Raw genomic sequence first — 15623 nt, forward strand, 5'->3', positions numbered from 1 at the left:
CAACTATTTGACGTGGGAGCTGAGTGTTTCTCTCCTCTGCTATTTTGGGGTTCTGGAAAAAACGGGGGGGTGACTCTTCCTCATGTGATTTCTAGTTTCTCTACCGCCACATTTTGACACCCAAATCTCGGCTGACAGCTTTTCTTGCATTCTTCCTCCTTTTTGGATAGTTAACAATTGGCCTCCATTAAATCAATCAATCAATCAAAACTCACCTCAATCAAATCAATCATAACCCATGTCAATCAATCAATCAATTTTATCACAACCTGACTTAATCAATCACAGCCCACAAAATTAATTCAATTCAATCCAATCACAACCCACCTCAAATCAATCATAGCCCATGTCAATCAATCAATCACAACCCACTTAATCAAATCAAGCATAGCTCATATCAATCACAACCCACCACAATCACAACCCACTTCAAATCAAGCATAGCCCATGTCAATCAATTACAACCCCTCAAATCAATCATAGCCCATGTCAATCAATCAATCACAACCCACTTAATCAAGCATAGCTCATATCAATCACAACCCACCACAATCAATCACAACCCACCTCAAATCAAGCATACCCCATGTCAATCAATCAATCAATCATAACCCACCTCAATCAAATCAAGCATAGCCTATGTCAATCAATTACAACCCCTCAAATCAATCATAGCCAATGTCAATCAATCACAACCCACTTAATCAAGCATAGCTCATATCAATCACAACCCACCTCAAATCAAGCATAGCCCATGTCAATCAATCAATCAATCACAACCCACCTCTGCCCAATCAATCCATCCATCCACATCACACACACCCTGAATTAAAAATGGTCCAATTCAGTCAATCCAACCAATACTTGAAGCACTTTCACAAATATAGCCACAAGAGATAAATATTTCCTTTTTAAAAAAACAACACAATTTATTTAATGAAAAAAAACAACAACACAAGGAAGTAGTTGAGAGACAATGAAACCCCAAAGAAAAAAAACGCCAATCCGGCTACGAACTCAGAAATTCTGAATATGGATCATGGGGGAGAGGAGGGGAGGGGAAAAAAAAAAATGAAATTTGCATTCCAAACGAAGGAGAGAAACCAGCAGAGTTACCAAAAAAAAAAAAAAAAAAAAAAAGTGTATATACAAAACTCATATTTATGTACAGTAGCCGAGATACAGACCACGCTGGAAATTCCCCATCGTCCCAAAATCAAAAAGGATGTGCAAATTCGACACAGCGTGTACAAGAAAACACCGGCGGTCCTTGAATGGAGTTCACTGTAAGTCAAGACCGGGGGAGGGGCTTGGCGGCGAGGAGGCAAAGACGGGGACTTTTTGGTGGAGATACCCACAGCCCAAAATTGGAGGCCACCATTTTGTTGAGTTCCTTTTGCAGAACGGAAGAGTGGCCTGGGTCTCCATCGTAACTACCCTTAGGATCGCATCCCGCCTCTTGACTTCCGTTCCGGGAGAAGTTCTTCCGCCGTTCTCACAGTCTTCTGGGCCGCTGGCTTGGCGGTCCGTAGCTCAGGAGCATGGGCCTTTTGACCGGGGTCATCTTCCGATACTCCAAACCCTGGGGAGTCGGATGGGGATTTGGAGCAGGAGAGGTGTTGAGACTCGACGGTTTCTCGGATCCTTTTTCTTGCCAAATTTTGGGCAAGGCGATGCAATTCCTCGTTCCAAAGCCCCCCTCTGGAGCAGCAGGAATATTCAGAATTGTGCTTAAATTATAGAAGTCCTCTGCCCTAGAGGGAGGGATGTGGATGGCATGGGGGGATAGAGGGGTATCGTCCCCTTGGAACCCAAAATCTGCTGGGGTGGGGGAACAGATCGGTGGTGAAATGCGAACGGTTCACACCGGTTCAATCAACCCGGTAGCAAAAAAAATAATAATGCTACCAGTTGTGCCCAAAAGCAAGCTCTGATGATCGAAGAAAAGCGCAGGATTGGCCCTTCCACCCACCTGTCTGCTTTTTCCTCTTCTTGATCCTCTCAGCCAATTGGCGCGGCTGGTGTTTGGAAAGCTCTTGCGTGCGACGTGCGCGATCCCCAAACCAGGTAGGGAAACTGGTAGAATCCCACCACTGGAACAGGTGGGCCAACTCCCGACAAAAGAAGCCAAAATCAAGGAGGAAAAATAAAAATAAAATAGAAATATGGGGATTGTAGATGCTGAGATTTAAACCAGGGAAGTGAGATCCTTTCTAAGCTGGCTGATCCCCTACAAGGTTTGAAGGGGATCTCGCTAATCGGAACCTTGTTGCTGGCTGCTCTCATTATTTTTAACCTTTTAATCCCAAATTCTGAGATTCTCTCGTCAGGGGGAAAACTTGGGAAAGATTGGGACAGCAAGCTGCACACCCTGTTGGGGTGGTGGGTGGGTGTGTCAAAACCCACCCGGTGTGGGTTTATTGAAGAACTCCCTAAAAAGCGGGTAGGATTTGTTTTATTGCTGATTAAACAGTAAAACAATTGCAGATTTGTTTTATTGCTGATTATTGGCGATCGAGAGGTCTGAGCTTGCTTAAAGGGAAAAATTAAAACAAAATAAAAAATAAAGGAGCGGAGGTTAAGACAGCATCTGTTTATCCCCTGGAATTGCGGCCTTTTCGTTTTTTAGAGGAGTGTGAAAAGGGATGATACAAAAAGACAGCGTGGGAAGGAAGCGATCGGAGCGAAACAGTGAAGAGATCCTCAGATTTACACCGGAGCATTGATCTTAAAAATGAATTTTTTTTTTCCCCCTTGGAGCAAGGCCGTAAAGTGATTTCTATTCCTAAATTTGCCGGGCTGATGTACCACATTCTCGCTACAAAATCCGTTTTTTTTTTTCCTCCTTTCCAAATCGTGGGCTTTTGAACGAAGAAAATCCAGCAGGCTTTGGGGATCGTGGGAATTATTCCGCCCGGAGTTCTTTTTTTTTGCCAATTCTTGGGGTTTCTTTCCTTGTGTGTGTGTGTGTGTTGGGGGAGGGGGGAACAACGAGACAGGAATGAGGCTGGGGTCCTACCTTGCAAACAGGTGGAGATGCTGAATGGCTTCCCTTGCCGTGGGGTTGTGCTTCTACAAAAGCCAAAACGAGACCAAAAAAAAGAAAAAAGAAAAAATCGGGATAGCATCTCGAGGGTGGTCAGATGGCTCAGCAGAGGATGGAACACGGTTTTCCCGCGGATCACAAGTTCGCTGACAAGCTGTTTCGGAAGACTCCGGCACCGTGGTGCCGACCCAGAACAAGGAAGAGAAATGGTCCAGGGTCCAATGGGTGGACGGGAGAGATCTGGAGTGATCAGAAGAATGGGTTCTCGAATGGTGGCACGCTCAGCACGGATGAGAGGCCACGGGAGGCCCAGAGCACAATGTGGCAGTACGCGTTATAAAAGCAGTCGGCGGGCCAGGTACTTGGCTGGATCGAAAACAACCCCCCCCATCTGATTTTTTTTGGGGGGGGTTTGGGACCCTCCATCCCTCCCTCCCACCCCACCCCCTCTCCAGCAAAGCCCGATCGAGACACAGGAAACGCGACACGGTTGAAGGGAGCTTTAGCGCAGCTCTCGGTTGGTGGATGGTTCGGATGGAGGGTGGCGCTGCGACGGAGCCAGGAGGGCGCGGGAAGGTGGTCCTTGCCGTTCCTCCTCCCCCTTTTTTTCAGGCTGGCTTGGTGCCAAAAAGTCCCACGGGGAAGTGCTTGACGTGGGTGGGCCACTGGGCGGCCAGCTGAAAGAACTTGATGTCGCTCCATTCCACTCCGTCGATGGAAACTACGAAACAACGGAGAGAGTTTTTGGACAGTGCTCTAGTCCCGCCTTAGGTATGAAAGCTGGCTGGGTGACTTTGAGCCAATAACCAGGAGACAGGGAGTTCTAGTTCCGCCTTAGACACAAAAGCCAGCTGGCTGACTTTGGGCCAATCACCAGGAGACCGGGAGTTCTAGTCCAACCTTGGGAGGAGGGAGGGAGATTAGGTCTATCCACTGCCTTCAGTTCTCCTTGGTCTGGACTCTGTGTCTCATCTGCTTCGAAATCTTTTTCCAGGGGACGATCACGAGTCCCACTCCCACCACACCACACCACTGCCCAAAACACCCCACCTAGGCCTTACCTTTCAGCATGGTCTGCTGCTGTTTGGCTGAGCAGATGAGCCGGCTGATGCCGTCAATCATTTGGCTCTTGGAATCGACTTCTCTCTCTTTGGGTTTCTTGCTCAGGAAAATGGTGGGCACTAGGAGGAGGAGGAGAGAGAGGCACCCCATCAGTTGGGGACAACTGGGTGCCGCCGGAAAGTGACAAGAATGGGGGTCAGCGTTCCAGCAACCCTCCACTCCAACCAGTAATTCTGAGACAAGCATCTTTCTCAAAAGTTCTGTTTTAATTGGGTAGTAAACTGGCCCGTCTGGGGAAATCCCGAATCTGAAAGTTCCGGGCCTTCCTTGCAATAAATAACAAATAAATAATAAATAAAAACTACAAATCCCTGCACCCATCATCATCGTCCTATCCCATGGCCCATTTCTGCACCTGATTGAGAGCATGTCACAAGTCGGGACGGACGGCCCAATCTCCATCCGTCCCAACTTGAGGCTTCCTCTCACTCAGGTGCAGAAATCGCATGACCTTGAATTAGAAAAAAAGAATGTTATGACGTCTAACTACCTTACACTCCCAAAGAAATTCCCTCCTCCCCACTTTCCCAGGCTCAAAACGTGACAGCGTGGGAGCAGCGTGGTCTCAATACGGTTTCCATTAAAGCTGAACAACAGGACGATCCCTTTGGACAAAGGCCGCAGGGGGCTAGTCCTCAAGGATCCTCGGGAGGGAGTGTGGGGCGACCTAAGTGGCCGCCCTTCGGGGAATCCCGCCGGGTGCTTCTCCAGGTGGAGGGAGGGAGGGAGAGAGAGAGAGAGAGAGAGAGAGACTCTGTCCTCCACCCCCTACCCTTCTTGTTCTTCTCCTTGGTGACGACGGTCATAGCCATGGTCCCCGAGGGCTGGGTCTCCCCGCTGTTGGGAAGCCGCGAGACTTGGACCGAACGGAAGACGCTCTTCAAGGTGTTCTTGGAGCTGCTATCCTTCTTCTCCCCTTCCTTCCTCTTCTCCGTGGGTTGAGCCAGCCAGTAATCCACCTGCAGGCCAATCACATCACTGTAAGGGCTGCCGGGAGACCTGGGGAATCCGGAAGAAGAAAGGAGGAAGAAGAGCGGGGCAGGTGAGTCGATCCGGCGCTGCCAGGCAGCGCCCACATTCCCCCCTCCCCCTCCCCAAAAGATGACAGCGAGAGAAATGGAGGAGGAAGCCTCAAGCCAGGGGCGGGAGGGTGGGGTGAAACCTCCAGTAACCCAAGGACGGCCAAGCATGGGAGCCGCAGCGCCTAGGTTGCTACTTCCTGCCTGGAAAACAGGAAGTTCTTTTTTTTTTTGCCAAGCGTGGACGGGCGGGAGGTGGCACTGACCTTGGGAGGTGGGGGGAAAGGATGCTGCCTAGGGAAGGATCAGATAAGAGGGAGCCTAGCCCACAGCTGTATAACGGGCAGAGAAAGAGACTCAGAAAGGAGCCGCCGTAACTTCTCAGGCTGGAAAAGAGACAGCGGGAGATGGGTGCTTTTCAGACGTGCGAGGTTCGGTTAAGGAAGCCTTACAATCAAATAAAGAGAACTGAAGCCCTTCTGGGCGGGCGGGTTTGTTTGTCCCACCTCCACCTCCACCCCCCCACCCCCCACCTGGTCTATATTACAGGGCTCTTCAAAACTTGACAGCTTTCAGACTTGTGGACTTCAACTCCCAGAATTCCTCCTCCTCCTCCAGTCATGTGAGCTCAGCAATTCTGGGAGTTGGAAGTCTGCAAGTCTTAAACTTGCCAAGTTGGAAGACCCTTGCTCTATTCTTTCTTTCTTTCTTTCTTTCTTTCTTTCTTTCTTTCTTTCTTTCTTTCTTTCTTTCTTTCTTTCTTTTTCTTTCTTTCCTTCTCTCTCTCTCTCTCTCTCCTCTTCCTTCCTTCCTTCCTTCCTTCCTTCCTTCCCTCTTTCTTTCCTTCCTTCCTTCCTTCTTTCCTTCCTTCCTATCTATACCTCTATCATCTATCTATCTATCTATCTATCTATCTATCTATCTATCTATCCATCCATCCATCCATCCATCCATCCATCCATCCACCTACTCTCTCTCTCTCTCTCTCTCATCTACTCTCTCTCTCTCTCTCTCCTTCTCTATCTATTCCAGGGGTCTTCAAACTTGATAACTTTCAAGACTTGTGGACTCCAACTCCCAGAATTCCTCCTCCTCCAGGCGTGTGAGCTCGGGAATTCTGGGAGTTGGAAGTCAGCAAGTCTTCAACTTGCCAAGTTTGAAGGCCCTTGGGTGACACAAAGGCTAACATGGGGTGTTACTATCGCTCTTTCTTTTACAGCGGTAATTCTTTCTTCTCACAAGATCCTGAGGAGGGAGGTGATGTTTGGGGGGGAATCTCTTGGTGGCCTCCTGTCCCAACAGCCAACGAGCCTGAGATTTTTCCAAGCTTTTTAAGAGTAGAAATGTGAGGTTTTGCAAAGAGATAGGACAAGTGAAGGATGGAAGGATTTCAAGTGCCAGAATTTCCCAGCCAGAATGCTGCCTGGGGGGATTCTGGGAGTTGAGGTCCACCTGTCCGAAGGTCGCAAAAGGGGATCGCGTGAGCCCAGGAACGCTACAACCACCATAAATACGAGTCAGTGGCCAAGCGTCTGAATTTTGATCGGGTTGACCACGGGGAAGCCACGAAGGTCGTCAGTGCCATTGTAACATGGAACGGTCGCTAAATGAACTACCTGCATCTGTGGTAACAGGTAGTCGGGTTTGCAATGGATGAAGAATTCAAGAAGGTCATATTAAGTTATCAGTGAGATTTTGAAATACGCCGTTTTCCTGAGAATGGAATAAGTGTTGTATATATTAATTATTAAGGCCATTTAAGCCAGCAACAGGGACACTGTGACCGTCGTAAATAAGAGACACTTGTCAAGCGCCTGAATTTTGACTGTGACTGTGGGGATGGGGGCGGCGGCTGCGTGAAAACGGCCCTAAGTCCCTTTTTCCGGCGCCTTTTTAACTTCGAGCGGTCAGTAAATGAATCACTGTAAGTCGGGGGTCACCTGTGCTGATTTTAGAGTCATCGAGGGGCCTAGAGATAGCGCTCTCACCTCACCATCAGGAGGCCGTGAGTTCGATCCTAGGTTGGAGGCGGATATTTCACTCTTTCTGGGCACCGTGGGAATATTACCGGCAGAACAAAACTCCGCCCTGGTGACGGGAAGGGCATCTGGCCAGTAAAAACACTCCGCCCCGTTCAGTTAGCCCAGACTCCACCCCCATGCAAGTGATTACGGGGTCGTTAATAGAGGACGATGACTACTGAGGGGGCGGCACAAGGAATTTATTCCCTGTTCTGAAGCGCCAGGTGTGTGTGTGTGTGTCCGACACGAAGTCTTTGCAAAGACCAGGAGAAGCGAACGTCGCCACGCCAAAATCTGGGGGGTCTCCTGACCTACTTACCCCACCACAGCCAAGCCGCTGGTCATTGAGGGGGAGGACGGCGGGGTGGCAGATACGTCCTTGGTGAGGCCTGACGTTGAAGGCGGAGAAGTGGAGGGGACGGTGAGGCTGATGACCGGGGAATCGTCCCCTTCGCCTGTCAAAGGAAGGAAAGGATGAAGGTTTTGTCTCGAGGACGCCGCCTTCCCTTCCACCTGCGACTTGGGTTGTTCTCGACCTCATCCACCTGAAGGTGCGTGGACTTCGATTCCCAGAATTCCCCAGCCGGCACGAGCCCCCTTTTATCCTCCGGAAAGATGGTATAAAATACCACCCAGGTCTCTTTTTTCCCCCGTTATCGAGAAGGGCCGCCTATTTTCTAGGCAGCAACGGATGCCGTCGCTGGGAAATGGGGAGTGAGGACAGCCAGCGATATTGGGATACAAGGAGCACCTGGGTGAGGCCAGTCTTATAGAAATAATAAAGGTGGGGTAAAAATTAATAATAACAATAAAGGAAGGGAAGGGAAGAGAATATAGAAAAATAGAACAGAAAAGAAAACAAGATAATATAGAATAGAATGTAGAAAAGAATAGAATAGAGAAGAGAGAATAGAATAGAATAGAAAAAGAAACAGAATAGAAATAGAATAGAAATAGAAATAGAATAGAATAGAAATAGAATAGAAATAGAATAGAATAGAAATAGAATAGAAATAGAAATAGAAGAGAGAATAGAACAGAAATAGAATATAGAAAATAGAATAGAAAAGAAAACAAGATAATATAAAATAGAATGTAGAAAAGAATAGAATAGAGAAAAGAGAATAGAATAGAATAGAATAGAATAGAATAGAATTAGAAATAGAAGAGAGAATAGAACAGAAATAGAATATAGAAAATAGAATAGAAAACAAGATAATATAAAATAGAATGTAGAAAAGAATAGAATAGAGAGAATAGAATAGAATAGAATAGAATAGAATAGAAATAGAAATAGAAATAGAAGAGAATAGAATAGAACAGAAATAGAATATAGAAAATAGAATAGAGTAGAATAGAGAAGAGAACAGAGAAGATGGAACAGAACAGAAAATAGAACGGAATGGAACGGAACGGAACAGAATATAAAAGGGCAGAATTTTAATTTAGATAAATACCTGCTGCTGAAGGTGAATCTTCAATGAGGCCGACCTTAACCACCTGGAAGAGGAAGAAAGAAAGCACAGACTGTGAATCCTTGCCACAGCGAAACTCAGGAGCCTGCAGGTGGAAGCCAAACCTCCCTAAGGGAAGACACTTATACGCGCGCACACACACACACGAAAACCCCTACCTATATAAGTTGGGTATTTTATTCACCCCACCCTGACAAGCCAACAGGACTGTGGCGGCTTTTGCCCTGGAGGAAAATCCGTGCAAGGATGACAACCCCGTGCACCTTTCTCCACCGCTTAATCCTGTGACGGGCAAGCTTTCGTGGCTGACTGCGCCTGCGAGTCGCTTCGCGGCCTGACCGCAAGGTTGACTCGGATATCCGTGATGTCTCACGATGGACAAAAAAGTTTCTAAACAAATCAGGGAAAGCGGCATCTTTCTGGAAAATATGAATCCAGGAGTTCCTAGCAAGCATCTTCATTTCTTGGCGGGGGAAACAGTTCTTCCCGGTGGCCAGTTCAAGGAAGGAAGGAAGGGAGGGGGGAGGGAGGGAGGGAGGAAGGAAGGAAGGAAGGGAGGAGGAAGGGAGGAAGGAAGGGAGGGAGGAAGGACATGGAGGGAAGGAAGGGAGGGAGGAAGGAAGGAAGAAGGAAGAAGGAAGAAAGGAGGAAGGAAGGAAAGAAGGGAGGAAGGAAGGAAGGAGGAAGGAAGGAAAGAAGGAAGGAAGGACATGGAGGGAAGGAAGGAAGGGAGGAAGGAAGGAGGAAGGAAGAAGGAAGAAAGGAGGAAGGAAGGAAAGAAGGAAGGGAGGAAAGAAGGAAAGAAGGAAGGAAGGAAGGAAGGAGGAAGGACATGGAGGGAAGGAAGGGAGGGAGGAAGGGAGGAGGGAGGGAGGAAGAAGGAAGGAAGGAAGGAAGGAAGGAAGGAAAAGAGAAAAGAAGGAAGGATTGATTAGAGGGGAAAGAGGGGGAAAGGAAGGATTAGAGAAGGAGGGAGAGAAGGATGGAGGGAAGGAGTGAGGAAGGATTAGAGGGGAAGGAGGGAGGGGAGGGAGGAAGCATTAGACAGGAGGGAGGGAGGATGAGAGGGAAAAGAGAAAAGGAAGAAGGAAGAAAGGAAGGATTAGAGGGGAGGGAGAGAAGGAGGGGAGGGAGGGAGGAGTATTTTTGAGCCACCACAACTGGCCTCTACAGAAATAAACAAACTGAATTCTGAAGTGCATCTTTAAGGAGTTTGAAGCGGAAAGCAAGCTTCACAAGGTCGGCAGACGTGGCTGCACAGCCGCTGGTGGAAGACCAAGGATTGGGGTGCTTTTTAAAAAGGGGAGCATCACAAACTCTCGAGTTTAAAAAAAAAAAAACAACTGTGAAAATCCTGGTCTTTTTGTCCTTTTTTTTTTTTCCTGCAGCTATTAGCCGGGTCCTCAGCTGCCCCAACGGACCACGGGGTGCAGTTCTCTTTCCCTGCTCCGATTTTCTGCTCCCCTGTGCAAAAACCGCCAATTTGGGGGGTGGGGGGACATACAGGGAGGAAAGCAAGAGCGGAAAAAATATGATTTGGGGAGGGGGGGTGTATCCAGGATAGCCCCTGTTCTTCGTCTTATTATTATTATTATTATTATTATTTTTCTTATTAGAAAGAAAATCTTCTGGAAAGCCTCTGGGGCTTGAGCGCTGCAGAGTTCTCCGTGCCAGAAATGTTCGATCGGTTTTGCTTTTTTTTTTAAAAAGAAACTGTAATTATAGATAGCTCTTTTTTTAAAATAAAAATAAAAATTAGTCTTACGGCATTGACGGCGCCCGGTGCTTTTGTGGAGCGCTACCTGACCTTGGCTTGCCTCGAGGGGTTTACGCCCTCGTTAATCAATAACTATAAATAACAATAAATGAAAAGAAAAGGCGGTTCGGTGTCATGGAGAAGGTGGAGGCCCAGGAAGCAGGGGATGGGGAGTTCTAGTACCGTCTAAGGACTGAGGGTCAACTGGGTGCCTTTGGGCCAATCCCCAGGTGATGGTGAGTTCTAGTCCTGCCTAAGGGATGAAAGCCAGCTGGGCTGACTTTGGGTCAATCACCAGGTGACAAGGAATTCTAGTCCTGCCTAAGGGATGAAAGCCAACTGGGTGCCTTTGGACCAATCCCCAGGTGATGGTGAGTTCTAGTCCTACCTAAGGGATGAAAGCCAACTGGGTGCCTTTGGGCCAATTCCCCAGGTGATGGTGAGTTCTAGTCCTGCCTAAGGGATGAAAGCCAACTGGGTGCCTTTGGACCAATCCCCAGGTGATGGTGAGTTCTAGTCCTACCTAAGGGATGAAAGCCAACTGGGTGCCTTTGGGCCAATTCCCCAGGTGATGGTGAGTTCTAGTCCTGCCTAAGGGATGAAAGCCAGCTGGGCTGACTTTGGGTTAATCACCAGGTGACAAGGAATTCTAGTCCTGCCTAAGGGATGAAAGCCAACTGGGTGCCTTTGGGCCAATCCCCAGGTGATGGTGAGTTCTAGTCCTGCCTAAGGGATGAAAGCCAGCTGGGTGCCTTTGGGCCAATCCCCAGGTGATGGTGAGTTCTAGTCCTACCTAAGGCATGGAAGCCATCTGGGTGACTTTGTGGCAATCACCAGGAGACAGGGAATTCTAGTCCTGCTGGAGGCATGGAAACTGGCTGGCTGACTTTGGGCCAGTCGTCCGTCCCACCCACCTTGCAGGGTTGTTGTTTTGGGGAAAAAGAGAAGGAAGAATAGCTTTGCCCCTTGAACTATTTCTAAAAATAATAAAGACGAGGTGTAAATATGTAAGTTAAAACAAACCCAAATCCATCTTTTTCCCGTGATTACCATCCCTTCAAGCTTGCAAACCAATTACGGTCGCTGATCAATCCCGCCCAGCCGTTTGCTAACCCCCTGGATTTACAGACAGTGTAAAGAAGCTTTGTGTGTGTGTGTGTGTGTGTGTGTTAATAACAGTTTACGATATCTTCTGATACAACAGGTCAAGAATTGGCCGCTGATGTGATCCTTCGGGGCTCCTGCCAAGCCCTTGGCCTTCAAAGATAAAATTAGCTAAATTATATCTTGTCTGCTAATTGAGGCACGTCTGGGTGTCAGCCACAACTTCCCGCCCAGCGTCCGCCTGGCCAGAGTTGACGGGCAAGCCAGCCAGCAGGGTTAGCAAAGTCAAAAGCACGCCCAGGTGTCTCTTTCACTTCCCAAAGCTGTTTTGGTTTTTTTCTTCCCCTTTTACACCTGGGAAGCTGGATATTGGGCAGGAAGCCACCTGAAATCTTATTCGGAAGGGCCCAGGATCTTACGACTGCCTTACCCCAATGAAAGGGATGAATTTCTGGTAGGAATCCTCATCTTGGCTGCAGACAGAAAGAAAGAAGGGGTTATTTCGACAAGGAACTGATGTTTTAACGTCGCTACAAGAGAGCGTTAGCAAAGTTTGCATCTGCAACAGGTTGCGGGCCTGCCAAGAAAGAGCTGGAAGAAAGGCAGCAGCCCAGGTTGACGTAGAGAGTAAGGAGAGGATAGAAATATGCAGGATCTGTTCTCTCTAAGCCAAAGTCCAGAGCAGTCTATCTCTCCAACTTCGGCGACTCTAAAGTAGACTTCAACTCCCAGAATTTCCCAGCTGTTGTAATGACGAGGCAGTCGAGTTGTTTGATCATGAACAACCGAATCATGATTCGGTTTATTGGAGTCTAGTCTTGCATTTATACACATTTTTAGTTACCCTCCATCACTGGTTAACTTTGGTTACCGCTTAACTTTCGTCACTGTTTAGCACAGTAATCCGTACGATTAATTATCTCTAGTTCAAGCCTAACATAGGTTTACTTCCTCTCTCTAATCCTCCTTTAGATTAGTGACTTTTGTTTGCCTGAGTTGTATTTGCTTGGAAACATTCTTTACCTGAGGTTGGCCGTCCGAGATTGGAACATTCCTGCAATTACAACTCTACACCCAGCCAGAATCTACTACCCATGGGATATTGTAGGTTGTCTTTGGTTATCTGAGATTTTGTTGGCAATTCAAGGCTATTTTATTCCTTAAACTGAATGAATGGTGATCTCCGCTGTTTTTAGATATTCCCTTGTACTTGTATTACTATGCTCCTTGAAAATAGCGAGGGAGGGAGGAGAGAGAAGATGGAGAAAAGGAGGGAGGGGGGAAAGGAGGAAGGAGGGAGAGAGGAAGGATGGATGGAGGGAAAGAGAAAGGAGGCGAGGGAGGGAAGGGGGAAGGATGAAGGGAGAGAGGAAGGATGGATGGATGGAGGGAAAGAGAAAGGAGGGGAGGGAGGGAAGGGGGAAGGATGAAGGGAGGGAGGGAGGGAAGAAAGAAGGGAGGGAGGAGAGAAGGAAGGAAAGAAAGAGGATGGAAGGAAGGAAGGAAGATGGAAGGGAGAGAAGGATGATGGCAGGGAGGGAGGGAAGAAAAAAGGAAGAAAGATGAGGGGAGGAAGGAAGGATGGATGAGGGGAGGGAGGGAAGAGGGAAGGGGAAAGGACGATGGGAGGGAGGAAGGGAAGAAAGAAAGAAGGGAAGGGAAGAAAGAAGAAAGAAAGGGAGGAGGAAGAATGGATCTGAATTACCAGCCAGCACCTAAACAGCTGCCTTTCCTCGCCTGGGTTTCTATGTATTCAACCTTACTGAAACCGGCGTCTTGCCAGAACCCGGCCGATGGCGGGACTTACAATTTGTATTTGCAGGTCAGCATGGCCTCTGCCACAGGCAGCTGGTGAGTGATGTTGGCGCCGTTCACATACTGGGTGATCCGGCCTACCACATCCAGGGGTTCTGAGGAAGACAGGAAAAAACAACAACCCCAAATGGGTCAGGTGGCTTGAAAAGGAAACCTGGTGTCATGCCCCTGTCGGAGTCTGAATCCAAGGAGGAAGACGAATAGCTGACCCAAGGGGTGGGAGTGGGACTCCGTTGGCTGTGGAGGAAACTGGGGGAGGGCAAAGTCCGGATGGGCAGAGCAGGGGAGAGGTAGAACAAGGGAGAGGGAGTTCAGAGGAAGACCCAGGTCCACCCCCTCTTCATCCTAGGGCAGGCAGGGAGGAACGGAGAAGGGAGCAACGTGGGTTGCCTGGCTTACGGGGGAAGGAAAGGGCCCTGATTCCCTTCATTAGCCACACCTGGGAATGAGAATTTAAAAGAGATGCAAGCTGAGTGCGGCATCTTCTGGGAACAAACGTGAGTTCATCTTGTGTTGACTTTGCTTATCTGCGTTCCTGGCGTCTTCCCAACCGTGTTGAGTTATTGCCGTGCCTTCACGTCTGGAATTCTTGCTCCTGCCCTGCCGGACTAATTACTTCAGTTTGGCTTGTTTGGACTTTAAGTTACAGTTTTTGTTGACCATGTTTTGGACTTGATTCTCTGCAGTCACAAGCTGTTCCTGGGAGAGTTTTTCTCCAGCCCAGAAGGTAACCAGGACATTGGGGGCAAAGTTGGAGATAATAAAGGGACTCTTGTTGATTATCTGACTGTGTTGCCTTTGTGCCACGCCCCTTTGGGTCATCACACCTGGAGCCTTGATTTCCCTTCCAGGTCACAGCAAAGGCTGATGGGATGGGAGGTAGTGAGGAAGGGGATTTACCAGGAGAGGGGGAGGGGGGAAATCTCAGAAGAGGCAACTCAGCCTGGATATTATGTGTGAGAGAAAGAGGGTGAAGACAGCCTCTCCCCTAATGGTTTCCAGAGGACAGGAAGTTCTCGACTTATGACCGTAATTGAGCCCGACCCTTCTGTTGCTAAGCAAGGCAGGGATTCTGTTAGTTTTGCCCGCTTTCACGCCACAGTTGTTAAGCGAATCACCACAATTGTTAAGTGAAACACAACATGCCCTGCCTTCCCCAAGGCCAGGTGTGGATGTAACCCGAAACTTAATTTTGAATGGTCACTGAATAAACTGCTCTATGTCAAGGACTACCAGTATATAAATTTAAAGCTCCCCGCAAGAATCTGAACTGTTCAGGGTAAAAGTAAATTGATGGTAGATAAGAGTCAGTGGAAGTCAAGGCGGGCTGGACTTTGATCTCTTATGGGCACGAAAGGATTCGAGACTAATGAGACACTTGACGCCTCCCACACTTTCAGCCTGATCATCTCTTACAATTGGCTAAATTATCTTACGTCCTGCCTTAGGAGTCCCCCAAAACGCCACTCACTAGGACAGAGGGAGGCAGCCAAATCATTTTGGGGGGTGGGGGCTCCTAGGCTGAATTTAACTCCAATGTCCCCCAGAACAAGAATCCGGGTGAGGACGAGATTGAAGCAAAAGGGATGAAAAAAACGAGATTTCGGGAAAGAAAAGCTCAGAGCTTCTTCTTACCTATTGCAGGTGGTTCGGTTTTGCTGAAGAGGTCGCGCCAAGAGGTGTCTAAAAACATATTGCTGTATCGGCTGTCCACAGAGCCCAGGTATTTCGCGACCGGGTGAGATCCTGGTTTATCGACCAAAAAGGCAGGCAGAGACGGAGAAAGACAGAAACGCAAGGTTATTTTTCGATCCCCCCACCCCCCAAAAATATTCTTCGATCAAAGCAGAAGGCTGAAAGGAACCAGGGAGGCCAACCTGCACACCGGGTCTCGCTGGCTTTGAAATGTACGTTTGGTAATAAGTGCTGACAATCCTTGTTTAGTGACCATCTGGTTTAGCCACGGTTCCCCATTACGACAGGGAGGAAAATGTTATTTGGCCAGCGAGCCTCGACTTTTATGACCTTCCTGGGTGTCAACTCATCCAATATTTCCAGGGTCCTTTTAGGGTGGCCAACAGGAAGGGAGGGGTGGGGGAAGCAGTGCAGCCGCTTGGAAATCGAAAGTGCATTCCACTAATGTTTTCGAAGATAGTAACTAGGTGACTGGAGTTTCTGCCATGCAAAATTCTAGCTGGAGAGCTTGATCGATGACTCTGGGCTATGGAGGTGTCCCATTGGAGAATATGAATCATGATACACCCA

At 48.2% G+C, this 15623-nt stretch overlaps 1 protein-coding gene across 6 annotated transcripts in view; it reads right to left on the minus strand.

Moving 5' to 3' along the window:
- Window positions 1-903: 903 nt before the first annotated feature.
- The window catches only part of PACS1 (phosphofurin acidic cluster sorting protein 1), a 53842-nt gene continuing 39122 nt past the window's right edge, over window positions 904-15623 (minus strand). For 4 of the 6 annotated variants that reach the window (XM_026716283.2, XM_026716284.2, XM_087914050.1 and 1 more), the window contains exons 17-24: window positions 14994-15104; window positions 13351-13453; window positions 11974-12016; window positions 8666-8708; window positions 7528-7663; window positions 4941-5167; window positions 4108-4227; window positions 904-3767 (exon numbers count right to left, since the gene is read on the minus strand). In XM_026716283.2, coding sequence (XP_026572068.1) covers window positions 3655-3767; window positions 4108-4227; window positions 4941-5167; window positions 7528-7663; window positions 8666-8708; window positions 11974-12016; window positions 13351-13453; window positions 14994-15104 — 896 coding nt within the window. In that variant the 3' untranslated portion in view covers window positions 904-3654. Of the gene's footprint in view, window positions 3768-4107; window positions 4228-4940; window positions 5168-5453; window positions 5574-7527; window positions 7664-8665; window positions 8709-11973; window positions 12017-13350; window positions 13454-14993; window positions 15105-15623 lie in introns of all 6 variants that reach the window. The other 2 variants (XM_087914048.1, XM_087914047.1) reach the window with 1 other exon arrangement.

Source organism: Pseudonaja textilis, chromosome 16, assembly GCF_049901715.1.
Source record: "Pseudonaja textilis isolate UNSWEBS1 chromosome 16, rPseTex1.2, whole genome shotgun sequence".
NCBI classification, from domain to species: domain Eukaryota; kingdom Metazoa; phylum Chordata; class Lepidosauria; order Squamata; family Elapidae; genus Pseudonaja; species Pseudonaja textilis.